The sequence below is a fragment of the Melanostigma gelatinosum genome (genome assembly GCF_949748355.1).
Source record: "Melanostigma gelatinosum genome assembly, chromosome: 2".
Classification (NCBI taxonomy): domain Eukaryota; kingdom Metazoa; phylum Chordata; class Actinopteri; order Perciformes; family Zoarcidae; genus Melanostigma; species Melanostigma gelatinosum.
The window spans coordinates 11,488,415-11,508,835 of NC_136635.1; the positions used below are offsets into that span (position 1 = coordinate 11,488,415).

The 20,421-nt window shown below is 41.8% G+C and overlaps 2 protein-coding genes across 3 annotated transcripts in view; one reads left to right on the plus strand and one right to left on the minus strand.

The window, feature by feature from the left end:
- Window positions 1–688: 688 nt before the first annotated feature.
- Window positions 689–11,233, minus strand: cstf3 (cleavage stimulation factor, 3' pre-RNA, subunit 3). Its single transcript, XM_079286714.1, has 20 exons — window positions 11,052–11,233; window positions 10,293–10,397; window positions 10,044–10,139; window positions 5,827–5,859; window positions 4,886–4,983; window positions 4,727–4,793; window positions 4,603–4,637; window positions 4,385–4,511; window positions 4,200–4,277; window positions 3,942–4,104; window positions 3,564–3,673; window positions 3,301–3,417; window positions 2,992–3,210; window positions 2,801–2,903; window positions 2,537–2,606; window positions 2,244–2,439; window positions 1,981–2,131; window positions 1,718–1,812; window positions 1,530–1,590; window positions 689–1,297 (listed from the first exon to the last, which is right to left on the minus strand). The coding sequence occupies exons 1-20, from the start codon at window positions 11,076–11,078 to the stop codon at window positions 1,098–1,100; spliced, it is 2,151 nt and encodes a 716-aa protein (XP_079142840.1). The 5' UTR covers window positions 11,079–11,233; the 3' UTR covers window positions 689–1,097.
- Window positions 11,234–13,878: 2,645 nt separating this feature from the next.
- hipk3b (homeodomain interacting protein kinase 3b) overlaps window positions 13,879–20,421 on the plus strand; it is a 33,574-nt gene continuing 27,031 nt past the window's right edge. For both annotated transcript variants that reach the window (XM_079294810.1, XM_079294811.1), the window contains exon 1: window positions 13,879–14,198. In XM_079294810.1, the coding sequence (XP_079150936.1) occupies window positions 14,126–14,198 (73 nt within the window). In that variant the 5' untranslated portion in view covers window positions 13,879–14,125. The remainder of the gene's footprint in view (window positions 14,199–20,421) is intronic.

The window sequence follows — 20,421 nt, forward strand, 5'->3', positions numbered from 1 at the left end:
CAGTTTGCAGTGCTTTGTGTCCTGTCTTACATGACCCAGATAGGCACATGGCCTTTTCTCTTAAAAACAGCATACAGTCCCTCCCGTCTTCAAATAAAGTGGCGTAATTGTGAAATCTCAAGCAGTTTTATGCTATCGAGCTTCCCAGTCAACTTACGAACTTGTGAAATTATGTTTTTCACATGCTGTTTTGTGGTAGAAATCAATAGGTTGGAAGTACTGTATTGTTAAGTTCCCTTTTCATAAAAGGTTGCACTGTTTCTCATACGTTCATTCTTTACATGCAAAACACGGAGGCTTTCTTCTCAACATTGACAAGTTTAAATATGCAAACAATGGCTTAGTCATTCAAATGAGCGGTGGCTTCTTTTCCAAGAACTTTTGTTGAGTTTTGTTTTTGGTGGTGATGTTACTTTATGCCTTTCATGCTTGAACGCAAACTTACCGAACCCTTCATATGTTTTGACTGTTTTCGAGCTGAAATCAGTGGCTTGAAATTCACAGCAAAGCCCATGAAATCCTGCTGTCAGAGGGAAACTGAATTGAATGGAGGACACCTGATCTCTTCAGCTCAGCGTGGTGTGCTGCCGCCTAGTGATGAGTCTTGATAAAACCTCAAAACAGCGACAGAGAAAGACAGCAATGAAGCATAAAGCACGAGTTAAGTCAAATAAAGAAGCAAATCCGGTTGAAGTCTTTTCCATTTTTATTGAAAGGAATTGTTTACTCCAGTTATCTAAAAAAAAAGAAGACGAAGCTTGATTCCACTCTGCCATCACTGGAACATCACAAGGCCAAAATAAGCTGTGTGCCAAAGTCAATGGTTGAATTAAAAACTTTGTACAATATAATGGTCAGTCTTTAAAAATAAAAACTGTTCCAACAAAACAAAAAAAAGCCACGAGAACACTCAGGTGTACATACTGTACGTATGTCTCTGTGAGTGAGTGTGTGTGTGTGTATGCTTGTCTTCTGTACAGAGATAAACGGATGTATAATCTGTCAGACGCACTCAGAAATGTGGACATGTACATTTACCCCATTGACCACCTGTTAAGATCACTTTCTCGTAGAGTTACGCGTGTGTTGTGGTTGGTTTATCGGATCCTTTTCTGTTGGCGTGCGCGGTAGATGTCGTGTATGGGCGGAGCCACAGCTCCTTTGTCGTCGTCCTCGTCGGAATCTGCGTTCGGCCTCTTGAGTGACTTGGCGACAGCGTGGTTCTCCATGGATCCGTTGCCCTCCCCTCCTGCGTCGGGCTGTCGACCAGTGATCAGCTCTACAGCAGCATCAACAGCTATAGAGACCGGAAATACATCAGTAACGAATTGGGGCAGAACATTCTGTCACACTAACACATTTTACACCAATGCATTTGACAGCTGTCTCGATATTTCACTCTGGATCCAAGTGTTGGTTTGATGACTGCCCAAAAATCAGACTGACTGTTCCATCACCAGAGTCCAGTTTCTAGTGCGTCTAAAAATAGAAATTTGGATTCATTCAAAGTGCTGACAAAAGCAACTTACTGTCAGGAAGTGTGCATCTCCTGAATGATTCCATGAGCTCATCCACTTGAACAAAGGGTCCCTGTAGCGAGAAACAATCACAAACTTAGTGCATTCTAGCAGAACCCCCCCCCCCCCCCTGCTCCTTTCATCTTATTCATTACCAGTACATATGAGATTGATGGTCTCAAGCTGCTGCTGCTACTCACAGTGAAGCACGTAGGCGGAGGGAGCAGCTTCATCAGGAATACAGCAGCTGGGGGGACTGGGAAAACTCCACCGGGGACAGGGTGTAGACCTGGAGCTGTGGAGAGGAACACAAGAGGCTCCATCAAAGATTGGCTCACTTTATGCATTTGAAGTCAATTTAGGAGAGGTGGAGGTGCAGATGCACAGCAACAACGTCATTCATAAACACAGAGGTTCACTAATTTGTCACAACATCCAGTGGAGGCGAGAGAAGACTACGTACGGGCAAGGTGACGTGGCTGGAAGGGGATCATCTGATTGGTGTCGGGTTTGGGGTACTCGGGTTTACGGTCAGCTTCATCCTTTAGTGAAGGCGTAGAGGGCGTCACCACGGTCTCTGGGAGCATCGCTGCCAGTTTGGCACGAGACACATCCTACAAACACAGAGTGGAAACAGTTTGAGTATCAGCTGAAAGAAAAGCCTGCGACTGCTTTTGCAGCGAGACATGCCGTTGATGTGACATCTCTAAAAGGCAGAATGCACACCTTGTATCCAAGGGCCTTGAGTTCACTAGCAGAGCAGGGATACAGGTCCATGAACTTGTATCTATCGACAAGCAAGGCTGTTTCCTTGCCCTCATACTCGTCCTTGAAGGCAGTGAATCGCCTGCGCTCCACTTTCAGGATACTGGCCAGGTCTCCTATGTTGCTCTCGAAACCCAGGAACCGAGCCCAGATCTCGCTGAAGGATGGACGAGAAACAAAAATAAGCAAATGCTGTCAGAGAATGATTAATACACCAATTATATACACGTGCACACAACCTAATCAATACTTACCCTGACTTTTCTGGTGACAAGCTTCCTGAGGTGAGGACACGTTCAAACAGAACCCTGGTGTTGTTATCCTCTGAGGTGGTAGAGGAGGACAGAACACACAGGGTTACACGTCTATCTTCCATTACAGTGTGACAACAATGACGGAGACATCTTTCATTTCATCAACAGCTGAAAGCATCAAATAGTGAATCGAAGCCACTTCTTTTAGATGAATGGATTACTAGTAAAGAACATATGTCCTCCACTCTGTTACACATGACCTACCATTAAGGTGGGAGAGGTAATCGATGTACGCCAGTATGTACTCTGGAATGTCCCCATATTTCTTCAAGCCAAGCTCAAAAATCTTGAAGGCCACCGATTTATCCTGCGGGGAAAAATATATATATTTAGGGTTCATTTTAGTACCATTGTACATACTACTGTATAATAAACATGTGATTATGTGTGCTTACCTTGCTGCAGTAGTACTCCATCAGTGCTGCCGTCACGTACACATGGTGGCGCGTGCGTAGATCCTCTCGGGCCTTTTTGAAGATGGTGCGACCCGACTTGATGCCCTCCGCCCTCCTGGCAAACTTCATGTACTGGATGTAGACCAGTGTGGGGTCGATGTCCTCAATGGTCAGCAGCTTGTTATAGATGCTGTGGACCTTCTCGTACTTCATGCGACTCTGCGAGGAAAAGCAAAAGATAGAAGCTGATGGGTCCCCGCGGCTCTTACCGGTTGTTGATCACAACTTGTTGCTGCGTCAGCAACTCACTTCTTCATAGTCTGCGAATGAAAAGTACAGCAGCATGTTCTTCTTCAGAAGAGTCCCAATGGCACGCTCGTAGATGTTCGCTGCCTCGTCACTAAACAGCTTGGAGTTATTCATATCCTGAGCGGGAAAACATACAAACGAAGAAACATAAGATCGTCTGGAGCTGAAGTTTGACTCCTTTGAAAAATACTCAGCAGGTTTTTTTTTGTTGACAGTTTCACATAAAATTCAAGTCCGAAAAGGGATTTTTGTTTTCCTCTCACCCCTTTCTCGGCCAGCAGCTTGCTGGACTGCTCCAGGTACTGCGCTGCCTCATACCATACGTCAGGGTGGTGGCCCAGCACCAGCAGACACTGCTCATAGGCAAACATCACTGCAACACAGAGCGCATCAGCAATTGACTACAATTCCTAAAAAAACAGGATCAATGCATTTTAGCCATGAGTGAGGAGAAAAGCTACGCCCTCTAGTGACCGTTTCCATACAGCAGATACAGATTCAAACACTATGCATCTCCATCGACTGATGATACAACTACAAACTAACGTAATTACAGCAACCACAGGCGTTTTGGGGGCATATACAGCAACGGCACACAAAGCTCAAACCCAACACAATATATCCTGCCTGCAAAGAGTCACCTCTCTTTGTGATCAGCGTCTGGTCTTCTGTGCGCAGCGGGTTGCTTTTCTCCCACTGGATGTACTTCTTCCACATTTCCACTTGCTGGGCTTCCTGAGGGGAGTTCTGGGGCGGTACTGAGGGCGCATTCCTGTCCAGCCCCTTCATCACAGTCTCATACTCCTGAATGACACACACACACACCATGCAACAATCTGTGTTAGTCTACAAAGACAGTATTCAAAAGAGGTCTGTGCACATCGGCGACACCGTCTCACCTTTGCCACTCTCCTGGCGTTCATGTAGTCCCTACTTCGGTCCTCGATCATCTTTTTGGCCAAGTGCACATTGATTCCCTGTTCACGTAAAAAGACAAAGTAAGTCTGGCGCTCCATCACTCTCACGTTTTAACAGCTCCATGTGTGCAAACACGTACAGAGAGAGGCCTGGGCGGGTCACTCACCTCCTCGTATTTGCTATAATCTCTCCAGAGCTGCTCGATGTTGATCATGGGGTTCACGCAGCCTCTCTGGTACACCCTCCGTACCGCAGTGATCCGCTGGTTCTCTGCGTACGAGCCCACAGCCTCACTAATGGAACACACGGCAAAGAAATGTCAACATTTAAGAGTTGGCTGCCAACGTTGACAAAGTCTCAAAATATTAGAGGAGAACCGCTTACACTCCTTTGAGGAAGTTGATGTAGTCCACCCAAATCTGAGGGGAGGAAGGAAAAGCTGTTAGGTGACTGCAGTTTAAGTAGAAACATATTCTCACACACACACACACAGCTTAGATCTGTGTACCTGATAAGACATAATTTCCATGCCAATTTTATCCAGGGCAAAGTCATATGCCTGGGCCATCTTCTCTCTGAGGGTAAAACAAATAAAGTGATGTCAGTGTATGTTAGAGTACAGCAGAAAGTCAGCACACTGGTCCCGCTACGCAGCATGGCGTCTTACTTGTAGCTGGGCAGCTTCCCTTTGGTCTCTCGAACATATGAGAGGTAACATTTCCACAGGTCGATGTGCAAGACTTTCATTAGGCACCTCTGAAACAACTACAGGGGCAAGAACACAAGATGAAATATCCAGAACACAAACACACACACTTACATGTACTCTACTCTACTTGACAACCACCCAGCTTCAGTGTTTCTGTTATTTGGCTTCATACACCCATGAATATCAAAATAGCAAAATAGAAAAATAGCAGTTTTCTATTTCAACCCATATGCCAGATTTGGGGGGGGGACATTCCAGGTTTTCCTCGGCACAGTTGTGCAGCGCTCTCTAGTTATTCTGCTTCATCAGACAGGCCTCAGATGTGCCCTACGTTTCAGAGCTGCTCCACCAGCTTGAAGAGATGTGCCGTCTTGATGGGACATTCAGACAGAACCCGAGCAGCATGCACTCACATCAGTTATGTTGGAAACAACAAATCTGTTCCAAACCAATGCAGAGGTTAACGGTGTAGTTGGTTGATTTCTTTTTTTTTCTTTTTACATTTAAATAAAAATCATGGAAATATATAAAAAGGAGTTCCAATAAAGAGATAGCAATGATTGAACCTAATACAATCATGGTAGTTTTAACTACAGTATTAGCTATGGTTGTAGCCGATATGCAGGAAATCCTCACACTTCAAAAGACACATTGACATTTTCTCCCATCGGCACTTTCTGTACTTGTTGGGACCGAACTGACGTGCCTTTCACGTGCGTTTCAGATGCCTTGTAATACAATGATGCTTTTAATGGACACTATAATAGTGCGAATGCATATTCTTGTGGAAATCACTTTACAGTATTTGCCAGCTAGACTAATTAGAAACGGTGTGACGACCCTTCCCGATATTATAAATGGCACAGTGGTCAGCTTCCAGGACTGTGACGGACTCTTACCTTTTCTACCTTGTCATAGTTTTTAGCCTTGATCTGCAAATCAGAGTGTAAATGCAAAGTTAATTCAAAAGTCTCCTCTACTTTTATGGCTAACAGGAAACATGCATTCATGCAAATGTGACCACACACACACGCACACAGAGGACCTTCAAGATCAACAAAGTGAAATTCACACAAGAATGACAGACTTTAAAAAGGGGTTTATTTTCTTTGTAGGTTTCACCACATGGAACACCTTCGTAACAAAGTGGTTACAGTGAATGCCAAATGACCGTAACGTCCCGTGTGCGACTTCAGCCTATCTCCCCGTTTCCAGTATCTATCTCTCCACTCTCAAAAAGGCAACATTTGCACAAGAAAAAAAAGAAGACATAACCCAGAAAACCACCAGTTATTGATACAAATCCTGAAAATGTATATTTAGAATTTTTGAAAAATCCTGAAAATGTGCTATTTGTGATTTAATATTTGATATTTCTTAAGTATTCACAGCCTGAGGTGTGTGTGTGTTTCCTTGCTAACACTGCTGCAGTAAGGATCTTCAGATGGCCTACTGTTGAAGAGTTCTACTGTCTAACAGCACCAATATTCACACAGACCGGTGAGTGACCGGCCAGAACTAAATGGAGACGTTTATCTTGTGGGTGTCCTGTTGGTGGAGACTGTCACCTCTCAAGTTTCCACTATTGATTACAATAGTTACTGTATTATATATCATATACAATATTACCATTGGTACTATTGATTACCCCAAAAAATACTTGAAACACATGAATGTATCTGTATCCACATCGAGATGTAAAGACTACAATAGAAAACATAAGCAAAATGCAACATTTAACCATTCAAGATGAAAGTGTGATTTTTGGTAATTATGCAACTAATGCACAATGTTGAGGTGTTGCATGCATGTGGCCAATTTGATCTCTCATTAAAGACACGGGGGGGGGGGGACGTCTTCTAAATAGGACCCGTACGTATATTAAAGACGGCATTTTGTTAAACGATGCAGTAAACGCCCACTGCAGTGTAGAATGCCTTTAGGGTGACTTCCCGAAAACAGACTGACCTACATATCTCATTCCAGGCACAGCAACAGACAACTCGGGACACATTTAGCTGCAAGCTTCATTAAAAAACAGACACGGCAAATGTGAATCTCTAGTAGTAAGAGAGAGACAAGAGTTGTGGTGTTTAGAACATGCATCTACTGTGTTTATTTTAAGCCAAGAAATCTGTTATTTCATCACTTAATGCCTCAGATGGGACAACCTGGAATGAATCTGAGCCTCAACAACAGCTGTGAATCCTCGATGCATCTCCACGTGCTACCCTGCAATAGATCAGCTACATAACGGGCAGGACTTAGACTGCAATCATGGCACGATATGCTGAGATCTTTCTCCATGGTCCTCCAGGAGGGGAACCATTGCTACACATCTAGTGGCCGTTTGCAGGGCGAGTCTTTAGTCGCTGGTTACATCACAGCCTCATAAAGCTCTAACTCGACTGAAGATCACTGCCAGACTAAAGACATCTACAACACACCTACAGGATCCTTTCAGCACACAATCGGCTGACTTTAATACCAGAAAAGAAAGTTCACGACACTAAGTTACATAATAAAATATAAAGTGTATTTCTGTGATCCAATTGTCTCAGGTCCAACACCCAGTAAATGCCTTTCTTCATTTACATTCCACATTGACGAGTGGCACTGTGCACCGACTCCACATTACAGAGCTACAGAAACTCGACTGCATTTAGATCATTGATGCAGTACAATACTGCAAATACAAGCCACAACAATTACACATTCCCTTTCTATGAGAAGATGAATACGACTTAACTAATCTGAGGTGTGGTGTGTGGGGGGGGGGGTTCTGCTGGTTTCCTCTTCAAGATATACAATACATTGTATCTGTTTGCCCATGCTACTGTAAAAAGACAACAGTAACTTGCCTAGTTTGCAACTTTTACTAACGAGTTCTATGTAATATTTCAAGAGAACCAGAATCTCACAAACACGAGGATACGCGGAGCTCTTCAGGGGAAATGCTCTATATTCTATTAAAAGGACGTCACAGAAGTGGGTTTAGTGAGGCTTTCCAACGTTGGGGAGTAAATCTTGTTCTGATAAGGGGGGGGGGGGGGGGGGGTAATAGCTATTCCACATACTTACCAAATAGAGGAATGCCTTTAAACTAATTAAATGTTCTGCTAACACATGCCTTGGTTTAAAATTCTGACTTTAGAACTACAGAACTATTGTGCTTTTAAATCTCGGCCCATAAACAAATATATGATAAATAACTTTAATGCTGATTCAAATGTCCAGCAAATAGAAACTGTTGTGCAAATATGCCAAACTAGTAGCAGGGGTTGTGTTTTGGGCTGAATTGTGGGGAGAGGTGATGGCGTACAGCAACGACGGACAGCAACAAATATAAATGAACATACATTTATTTATTGCATTTAAAGGGAATGGTCTATTTGTAGTGTAATTATTAAGTCTACATTCAGGGGCACAACTTCTTAATTAGAACAACACTAACCCAATTACTTAACAATAAAATATTTAAAACGCCTACTCTTTAAATTTCCTTTATTTACCAATTTCAATAAATTGACATGACATTGTAAGTCACTCCAACGGGTGCTAATATATGTGTACTATAGATGCACTCACAAGATAAATCGTCTTCGTACTTCCCGGATACTTGAGGTAATTACCCACCCGCCAACTATCAGTCATAAATATCATTTCCATCAAGGATATAATACATCTCATAAAAAAAGAAAGAAAAAAAAGGTAATAATGGGCTGCTTTCAAACCAATCCAAATAATAAATCTGTAACCTATAAGAAAAGTGTACTGGCCTGCCACGACATCAACATTAAGGTGTTTGAATCTAACCTAATTGACTCTGATACTCTGTAAGATCCTTAAAAGAAACATCTCTAGCTGTAGCAACTGCTTTGGCGTGTTCATGCTGTTGCAGTCCATCAACTTTGTTAGAGGGGAAGCTATGCAACACTGATGCTTTACCAGCACAAGTACAGCTAGTGCCGTCCGTAAGCTAGACTGCATTATTAAAAAGGGACTGTTCCTGAGAAGCCGAGTCCATTTGGAAAAGGCAGCAATGCGTTCTTTCATTCCACAACATATGTATGTCCATTCCATTAAAGTTAGAACAGCAGGCCTTTTCTTGCTCTGAGTAATCCGAGTGGATGAAGAGCGACGAGGGGACAGAAGGAGTAGCTTCATCCGGGGGAGCAACCCCACAACAACAGACCACAACCACTACAAGCTCAACATACAGCAACATTCAACTCACAGCATAGAGGGAATCATCATCCAGAACTACACACTGGACTTTAAACTAGAAGCTGAATCCCGATGCTTGATACTGCTGTGAAACTATTGTGCAAACATTGTGTTTAACACTAAATTGCAGGAGTCGTCTGCAGAGGTGGAGGGCATCAGAAAGTGCACGTCACCGGGTTAGGGAAAAATGATTATGTGCAAAGGAAAATGAATCATCCTATCAGTTTCTTATTGCCTAACCGCAAAGCCTGCTGATTGCATCATGAGTGGGGAGACACGTCTCAAGGAAAGAATGGGCCACACATTCAAAAATATTTGTTTATAAAATGACCCGAAAGAAATGACACAGGAGGCAATAAATTGACACGACAAGTGAATAAAAGGCTAATGCACTCCAATACCATTAAAATAGTTTAATACCGTTGCAGACCAAACATGCAACAAATGCACTTTTAACCCATTTAAATATGATGTAGAGAATATGTATTGTTTGAATCCTATGAACAATTTGCTAGAAAAGAAATGGTTAGAGCTAATTTCCGCTTTACTTGAGTCCAAAGGCACAATTCCTAATGAGTCTCGCTCGGGCCTAACAAACCAAAAGTGCTTTGACATCATCCTAGATCTATGTTTATCACATGTGTTTCACATTGTAGGATGGTCTTAGGCAGGTAGATGCTTTAAACTGTCAAAATATCTGCAGACATTACCCGTGACTGTCAATAATAAACTTCAGATAAAAAAAGTAGTCAGGCCTAGTGACTCAAAACAAGAATTGTGACTTTAAACTCTTTAAACTGAGACATTTTGTTTGTGTGAAAATCACATTGTTGATCATGTTAGAAAAATCCCCAGCCATGCACACTAAAGAAAAGAAAAAAGTATTAACCTCGGCTTCAATGAATAGTTTCCAGAATCTGCCAGAACTTGGGAACTGCGTGACAAGTCGCTCATATGTCTTCCTTGCTTTATCTATGGGTTGGTTCTAAAGGAGGAGAATGCATTAACATTCCACACTACTAAAAGCAATCACATGGGAGAAAACGATCAAGTATTTTAACAATCTATTACCCCCCCCCCCCCACACCCGTATTCCCAGTTTGCTTAACCCCAGGAATACAACTCTGTGTCACTAAACCTGTGCTTCTCGAATCAGAATGCTCCATGCGTCAAGGTCATATGGGTTTTCTTCCAACTTCTTCTCTGCCTTCTTCACCTTCTCTGGAATGTACTCTGCCGCAGCCTGCAAGACAACACAAGGGGCACAGGGAAAGAGGGTTATGCTGCTGAACAGACTTGCGGTGCACTGTAATGTGTGTGATGTGGTAATGACTGTAGTGGCTCGAGGAGGGTCAACATAACGCTAAATAGAAGAGTATTATAGTGGAGTGGGTTAATTATTGATTAGTGGGGCCCTACATTCTTGGCCACGCCCCTGCAGTGTGTGGAATGAACAAAAACCTCGCGGTTATTTTAGAGGCAAGTCAAGTTACGAACACAGAAAACCCTGTTTCCCCTCATGCAGCTCGTGAATGGGCTTTATGGCGGGCACTACCGAGAAGCATCCAGCACCGTGGAACCCTAAAATGTACCAATAACGTTACCTGGAGGGAACTAAGAGTGAATATCAATTAAAAATGCAGGTGATGATGAGCTAACTAGCGCGCTAACGTGGGACAATCAGTCTACAAACGGCCAAGAGGCTAAAAGTTAAAGCTTTACGACAAACCCTTGCCACAATTGTGTACTACTCGCTAATACTGGCGTATACATATACTATAATGCATATGCGCAAACACAGTTTACATGCTAACGCTATCAATGAATAGCATGCCAGCTAAATTATGTTGTAGCGTGTTAGCAAGGGTTAGCTTGCAAGTAACGGCAGCTAAGTTACCTGATCGGCTGCTCCCTCGGCGGACATGGCTGGAAGAGTAATCTAGGTGAGAAATGTTACACCAGTTGGAAGAACGCTAAAATAATAACGTGATGGCAACCTTAAAACGACTAAATAATCGGCATAGCTTCGAAGTGTCGATCACATTGCCCTCAAGCAACTAGCTGCTTGATTTGCTAGCCGATATTCTCAAAATGGCGTGGAACCTGTGTTCCGCTGTGCGAGCTCCGGGAGCAGCAACAACAATTGCACTTCCGGTGCGAATCCTTCAACAAAATAAAACACCACCGTCCACAATATTTAACCTGACTAAAACACACACGGAATGTGTAATGTGACTGCGCAAATGTAATGTTGCAATACAATCGAACATATCATAACACTTTTAATGGGAGTCAGAATATAGGGGCGTATTGAGGCCCATTGAGCATTAACCCATAGGATTGCCTCTTACAAATAATAATAACAATAATGTTTTTTTTTGTATAGCGCTTTAACCCTTAAAAGGTACTCGAAGACGCAATCGAGTGATGCCTCCAATGGGTATTTAAAAATATATATATTGTATTGGAAGCAGGGGATATAAAGGCTGTGCCCTCTGTGTTCTGTTGTTTATTATATGTGTAGCATTTATTTGTCTTATGCTCTTTTATTCAAAGATAAAGATGTAACATTGTACTGGCTGTTTATGCATGTCAAGCACGTGCATTGAAGTGACTCATGAAACTTGAAACCAAGTTTCTAATTTTGGCCGATAGGCGGCTTCTGGCAGTGGCTATTAGACAAATACATACCTTTGTATTTTGAATTGTATTATCTGTGAGGTTCATGTTATGAATCTCAAACTTTGTATGTAAGACTATACACAATTTTGTAATAGTGACTAAAAATACAAAAGTTCTATCAGCAATAATACAACAAAGGGTCGTTTTGTACTACATGGTACTGGTAACCTTACTAACCACTAGGGAGCGACAAATGAATACCCCCGCAAAGAGAGCGCACTTGTGTGTATCTAAAACAGACCAGAGCAAAAGACCGTAGAGCAGTTACCTGATCACAAGCAAACAAGTGTATTTTCCCCTCAAACAAGAACATCTGTCTGTAATTACTCGTACAATAGCAGTACTGTGACATAAAATTATGCCGCTTTTTCTTTTTCTAATAAATGTGTTTTTACACTTTTCTGTGATTTCTTTTGGAGGAAAAAACACCCATCAAAATGGGTTTTGAGTTAAATTGGCAATACGAATGTCCTGACAAGATCATTGGATAGTGTGGCCTTGTTAGTGCAGTGTTTTAGGTCACTGTTCATTTTGACACAGTCTAGATTTGATGGTAAGCCATGCGCTCTTGACTTGACTAGGTTAAGCCTGGGAGGGACACCATAGGAAGCACTCCAGGAAGCACACTTGCATCCTCCATGAGAAGCTAAAAGGACATAAAAGGGGTTTCTATGGCCTATGCCTGGGCTATTACCCAGCTGTGTTTAGTCATGATGCACCAGGTAACACAAGAGGTGTTTACACCTGCTTTCCAGCTGACCAGGCCTGGTACGGTAGTTTGTTGTCTGTAATTGGGGAGGGGGACTGGGAAAACAATAGCATTTTGGTGGATTAGATTACAGCGAGTCTTCTCAGACATTGGGGGTTAATGAGCAGCTTTGTCAGCTGGGTGCCTCCTGACTGTCTGAGCAGCAGATGTCAGCTTGTGCTCCCCACCAATTTCCTTCAGCACACTATGGCCTAAGATTTTTTTGATCAGATCTCTTGTATGCTGAGCAATCAGTTATCAACATCTCAGTTATGCATATGCCTGTAAAATAAAATATGCAGTTTCCCATTCAGTTGGCCCCCTTACCGCTCATTGTCATTGCCTTATTCTATATAACCTTATCTATATTCTCATACAGAACTTTGAAGTTTTGTTTATTAAGGAGATTATCTAGAGGATGTAATTGTCTTGTTGCTGTTTTTTTTTCTCCGATCAGCCTTCAGGGGTATAAACTAAACAAAGAAAACAAAACACAGACTTATAACTTTAATATGTTTTATTCACAAGTCAAATCGCTGCAATAAGACTTTACAATAAATCCCCTCTGGCCAAATCATTCACACCACTACACTGTTGTTTGTTTGGTTACATCTTTGCACCACTGTTTAGTTAGTTCATCTAATATTATTATATTTCATTGTATCATATTGTGCATTTTACAAGTTATTCTTATTGTATATATTGTGCATTTGATATTTGCATTTGATATTTTTTACTCTGTTATTTTTATTTACCTGTACCATAATTGCTGCTGTAGCGAAAAAATGTCCCCTTGTGGGATTAATACAGTAAATATCTATCTATCTATCTATCTATCTATCTATCTATCTATCTATCTATCTATCTATCTATCTATCTATCTATCTATCTATCTATCTATCTATCTATCTATCTATCTATCTATCTATCTATCTATCTATCTATCTATCTATCTATCTATCTATCTATCTATCTATCTATCTATCTATCTATCTATCTATCTATCTATCTATCTATCTATCTATCTATCTATCTATCCTCTGACCACTGCAATCTACGCCTTTATTTCTATCATCATTTTAAACATACACATGTATTAACATTTCACAAAGTCTTAATTAAGGTGTACACCATTTGTATATCTGTGTAGGCATACAAACTACATTTAAATCCTAGATCTTTGTGAATGTATTTGCTCGCTGATCGATTACTCTGGTCTGACCAATGCCGTCAGTTCACAAACATTTGCCTGGTTGGTACTAGAGAGAAAAGGGACATGTTGGAAGCAGTCAGGGCCGCGGAGCAGCACGTCTAGACGGGGTAACGGACCCCCCTTTTTAGAGATGGGCCACTTCGCCCAAAGAGGAAGAAGACGACTGTGAACTGTGTAACTACAACCTGGACTCGGTGTGGTGTTTCTGGACGCTCAAATGCAAGAGTTATTTATTGTTTAAAAATGTGGGAGATGGTGGCGTTACCGAGAGCGAGCTCTCCCTTCCTGTCGTCTAGGACAAGATGGCAGCAATGCAGGCGAACTGTGCATGTTATGGATTCATAAATCCATACCATGTTCAGAGAAGCCCTGGATTATACTTATAGTGACTCTATGTGAAGGTGAGTAGTGGAGAGAAGGCCGTCAATGGTGATACTTCTTTATCGCAACCCTTTAGTCTCAATTTGACGTGATACAAAGTCATAACTTGGCCACAAACTTAGCTAGCAAGCCTTTTGCCGTATACGGGTTTGAACGTAGCTATAGCTCTGTCAGCACTTTTGGTACTCCTATGACGTATTAGTGGTGAATTTATTTTAATATCGTCCTGACAACCAGCCGTAGCGATGGCGTTGTTGGTAATTATTAACGTGACACTGTTGTGTTTTTTATTCCAGTGTTGTCACAGCGACCCGTTGATGTTCTACTTGACATGTTGCGTTAAACTTGTGTGTTGTGTTAACATTAACGTAACGTTAACTTAATACGCGTTGTGTTAGCTTCCAGTTGAATTGGCAAAACATTCATAATTATAGCTAGCAAAGATTCGATAGACCTTTTTTTATGCTTTCAGAATAACACATGCTGGATTCTACTGTCTAAATGTGTATGTATTTAGTAATGTCACCTGTTACTAAATTAACCTGAACTTGTAATCATAATGGAAGCGCAATTGTAAAGTATTAGCTATATATATGTCTTTATCGCCATTAACGCGAGACTATAACATGTCTAAACTGCGTACTAACGTAAATCTAACGTTAGTAAGCTACCGTTAGGTTAGCTAGCTAGCTAGTTCTCTTGCGAGCCTCTCTCAGGGTGTGTCTGTTGATATTGTCAAGTATTTCGGACCTTATTGTCCAGGTAAACATTCTAAACGAGGTTGTACCTACTTGATGCGTTACCACAATGCAGGCGGTGGTTCCGTGTTAAAGAGGGGGTAGAGGGTAATAGTTGAGCTCCTATATGAGGGTGTGTATACCAAAACCACCCACCAGCAAAACAAAAGTACTCTATATTGTTTGCACTTACAGTCATTTTGTGCCATGAAACCATCAATTTGACTCCCTGGTCCAATGAAACTTGTGTCTTTTTTTGTAAAATGGTGAAACTGGAAACTGAAAATCAAGACTTACTGTGGCCTACAACGTTGGAGTTAAAAAGTGAATATACTTTCCCCTCTGCATGTCTGGCTTGTGCGACAATAGCGCTAGTATTTCTTATTTTGTTTCACTGAAACTAAGGAATAACATATTTTAGGTAATTATTTTGGTTTCCTAGATTAAGCTGAACATTTTGGCAAGTTGGGCCTATGCAGCAGACATGGCTGCTTAGTTTGGTCCAAATAGTACAGAGGCTAATGTGGCTGCCCTTTTTTTTGTATGTGAGTAGAGATGAGCAGGTAATACTGTGAACCTTTTAAACAACACCATGAGGTTGCAGCACTGTTTGTGTGGTTCCCCTTTGCTTACACACTCCTGTCTGCTGTACGTGTTTCACATTTGTTAGCTTATCGGTAGCACGGACTCAGCAGGGTCGTGGGTGGTAATGACACTAGTAATGCCAGACGACAGTCAGCACAACGTCGCCAGTAAATACATGTGTAAACGGTGTTTTCCCAAACAAGAATTTGTGTTAGTGGGTAATGTTGTTTGTTAACATGGGTGGGGAGGCAATACGACTTGGGATCATGTGTGCAGCAGGCTATCAGTATTACATTGTGGCCAACTTCATGACTGGTTTCCAAGTGATGTCATCTTTAGATGTACGTGCAGTAAACAAAGCGGAATGATTTAATGTTTATGAGAAGAGCACTGTGACAGAGGATGTTGTGCATAACTTGCATGAGTCACACAAGTGATGGGTGGAAAACATCCAATATCCCAAAGAAGTAAACATCTATTCCTGCACACGGAACCTGATTACTTATATGCATCGAGCAATCTGGTCAGAGCCTAGGATTTTAATGACCTGGTGGATGGCTTTATGTGGCGAAACTGTAGACTGGCTCACTCTGCCGCTGTGGTCATGGCTTATTCAATGTTCAATGTGATTTAAGTGTAACAGTTTGTGGCGCTCTATTGTCAATTATTTGCTGATCAATTTGAGTGCTTGTTGGGGCGTCTAGTATTTCAGCGTGTGCAACATGGTGACAGCTGTTGATATATGTTTGGTGTAGGTGATCGACAGGTGGCATTGAATGCAGAATACATTACTTGGTACACATCTATAGATTTTAGACATCTGAAATGAGGTTTTACAATGTACATCTAGTGTCTCCTTCTGTTTTCCTCACAGAAAGCAGAAATGACTGGTACTATATCTTTAGTATAACAGTCAGCTGCAATGCAAATTGTCTATAGGGAGAATACTTTGAAATGACAGACAGTCATACGTTTGCAGAGGAAATGCCTTGTGGTCACATGTTTCAGAATATAAAAGGCCTTTTATATCTAATGGGCATAGAAGATCATGTTCACGAGACACAGGCAAAGCACCACAGTGTGTACTGTTGGGGTTGTGGCGCTGTGAGTTAAGGGAGCAACCTCAGCCTAACAATCGAGGGATCGCAACAGCAGGAAGCGAAGAGGGACTTCTTTTGTTTCCACTGTCTCAGTCTGCATTCGGTACCACGATCTGAACAGCAGCTAAGAATACCGCATTGCTTTATTTCACGAATAACCAAATGTGTTCTGGGTCACGTTATCAATACAATCACGAGTAGCCAAACCATGTTCTTTATATGGTAGTGCATCCAACAAGACCCAACAACTAATTCAGTGCATCTGTATATAACAGTGTTTGCCGTTTGGTTGCTGGTATTAACATAATGGTTGACCTTGTGTTACTGTACATATTGACCAAGATTAGTGCTGGTTGTGAACAAGAGAACAGGGAACCACAAAGCCATTGAAATGAACTGATAGTGAATTAGGTTCATGTGTCATCACCACAGATGGGCTTTTGGACTGTCTGAAGTCTAACATAGCCTCATACATTTAGCTGAACAATCCCTGTTGCTGACTACTCAAACATCCAGAGCCTAAACGTCTATGGATACCATGACATAATGCTTAAGTTAGCCACAAATATGGCTCTAGTCACCACTGCAAAACAAAGGATTTGTGCTTTGCTAAGCAAATACTACGCAAAGCCTTCCCACCACTGTTCTCCATGTTGTGCTACCTGCTCTGACATTGCACTTTAACCATTAAAGCTTTAAAAAAGAAAAAACAGGCAGCATTCTTGTCAGAAATGCAGGAAATAAATTATTTTGAGCCCCCAGCAGATTTATGATCAGGCTGTACTATGGAATCATACCTGAATGTTATGTTTTTTTTATTAGCGTTTACTTTATCATAACAGTTTGAGCCGGCTGACTGTGACAACTCTTTTTAGGATCACACAGGTCTAAAAAAACAAGCTTGCTTTTGACATAAATGTGAATGCTCCAATCGGTGCCATTTGTTCACTGTGGACAGGTGTTTATTGTTTGCTTTTTCTTCTCAATTTCATTTTGAGAAGACCAGGGTCATAAGTTCAACTTTGAGCAATTACTTAGCAGTTCAAGGTTGCTGGAGAGATTCTACAGCTTTGAAGGCAATGCGATGCCACAGGAGGAGCCTCACGGCGGACCACGGGAGTATCTGGCTTCAGCTGGTAATTCTAGCAGCAGCTGCCATACTTTGGAAAAAACGAAGGCTGTGTGCTTCACATCCTTGCGGCAGACTTCTCCTGAGCATTTACTCTTTGTATTTGCATGGCCAGGCAAGGGAAATTCACCGATGTGCAAGTTAAGTTTTGTTTTAAAACTAAATTTGGGTGTTTTTATTACAGCAAGCAGGTAATTCAAATGTGAACATCTTGATTGCTCAGTTGGTGAGAGTAGTATAGTCTTTCGTCAGACCAGCCAATTTCCATTTCCATTCCCAAAGCACTGAAACAAAACTCTACAGCATAAATGTAGTATTTCAAGTGTAAGTCTACAGGTGGTGTATGACTTTGTTATATCACAAAATAAACTGATTAATTAAATAAAATGGTGCCACACGGTGCTTGAGACTCCACATCAGCGGTGCCCACACTTTTTCGGCTTGCGAGCTACTTTTAAAATGACCAAGTCAAAATGATCTACCTCCATTAAAAAAAATAATATATATATATATATATATATATATATATATATTTTTTTTTTTTATGTATATAAAGTATACTCTATATGTGTGTGTGTGTGTGTGTGTATGTATATGTGTATATATATATATATATATATATATATATATATATATATATATATATGAGTATACTTTATATTTACAATATATATTGGAATATATATATTGGCGTACCTTGCATAACGGCATGAACCCTTATGGCACAATACAATTCTGTACATTGTTGGTCATTACCTTACTCTGATGACTTGCACTGAATGGGATTGGCCAGAGTTGCATTGTCCGGACAGTAGCTGCTGGTATCCGCCTCAAGCAGACTTCAAATGGTCATCAGTCATTGTGTCACTGTGGTGGCTTCTAGACTGAAATTGAGCCAGGACTGTTATTATGTAGGTGGGCCACTGTGGCTAATTTTAAATTCCCCATTGGGCACATCAATTTTGTTTTCATTCATGACCAAAATGGTTTCCCTTTTTTCTTTTCATTCCAGCTTGGGATAATTTGAGAATTGGTTTTGAATAGAGAAGAGGGTAAACAGTGTCTCCAAATGGTAACACAGGGTGTTATTGTGCAAAGAGCTATCAGGGGAATAGAGTGACCTTATCTTGCTGCTCAGAATAGAGTCAAAGCGGTGGCTCACAGCGTTGGTGTTATCACAACCAGCGTCGGAAATACACGAGGGCAAAGGGCAAAACTGCCCCTTAGAAATTAAATTTTGCCCCTGATATCACTAGGAGAGGGGCAAAAAGTGCCCCCGAACTTTCTAAACGAATAAAAAAATGGAGCGCTTCTTAATCAGACCTGAGACTGCGGTCAACTCAGCAGACACTTAAATGTTAGTGCAGCTATATCCTGAAATTCACGGTAAAGTCATTCAAACGGCGCTGCTTCTCCATGTTTAGTTCTGACTCTGGGAACAGAAAGTAGACCGGTCCCAGACGACCTAAGGGGTCGGGATGGTTCATAAGGTAGTAGCAGATCAAGTCAAAAGTCAAGTCAAAAGGCGAAGCAACAGCAAGCCTTTGGGCTGCTGACACTGGAAGGGCAATATTTCCAGCCACCATGTCTCTAAACACCTTCCATGTTTTCTCACGTGTCATACGCTTTGATGACAGAGGAACAAGGCAGGGCCGACGAGAGCGTGACAAACTTGCAGCAATACGGGATGTATGGGACAAGTGGGTTCAACGATTACCCTTTCTTTATAATCCAGGCCCCTACGTGACTGTGGATGAATGTCTGGTTGCATTTCGTGGACGCTGTCCCTTCAGACAATACATTCCGAGCAAACCGGCCAAATATGGAATCAAAATATGGGCAGCATGTGATGCACAGTCTAGCTATGCTTGGAATATGCAGGTGTACACTGGTAAATCCCCTGGAGAAGCACCTGAAAAAAATCAGGGCATGAGGGTGGTACTTGACATGGCTGAAGGACTGAATGGTCACAACATTACATGTGATCATTTTTTCACATCGTACGCCCTGGGTGAAGAACTTCTCAAAAGGAAGATTACCATGTTGGGGACAGTGTTAAGGCCACAACTTCTGGACACAGGGAGAAATCGCCCCCCCCCCCCCCCTTGCAGCCATGCTGTCTCAATCGCCTCCAAAACACAACAGCAGGTTAAAGTAAAAATCAAATGGATTTATTATCCAAGAAGCATAAAAACAGATACAAACAGTTACAAACCTAATCACACAATTATTAACAAAACAAACATATATATATATAAAATCAAATGTGAGATCCAATCCGAGCCACCCAGAAGGCTGGTCTGCCTCCTCGGTGGCCAGCAGAAGATCTGAAATTCCCCCGTGCTTCAAACCCTTTGTCCCCTCAAAGTTGCATTCCTCAGCTCATCGATCAGCTCACTGATTGGCTGAAGTCCAACAAGCCCCACCTGGGCCTATGCCCCATTGTCCTAAACTTCACACCTCTCCCTGCCACTTTCACACCACCCCCACTCCTGCACATTCCTCAAACCCCATCTCACAGACACTGAATGCATGAAATAAAACTTAAAACCCTCACAATTCCCCCTTTACTCACTCTTCAGAGTGAGTACATGAAACAGTTGTATCCATCAATGCATCATCCACTCATAACTGGTTGCCCTGTATATTAAAAGCATTTATAACAGTTCTCGTGTGGCATTGCTAAAGTAAG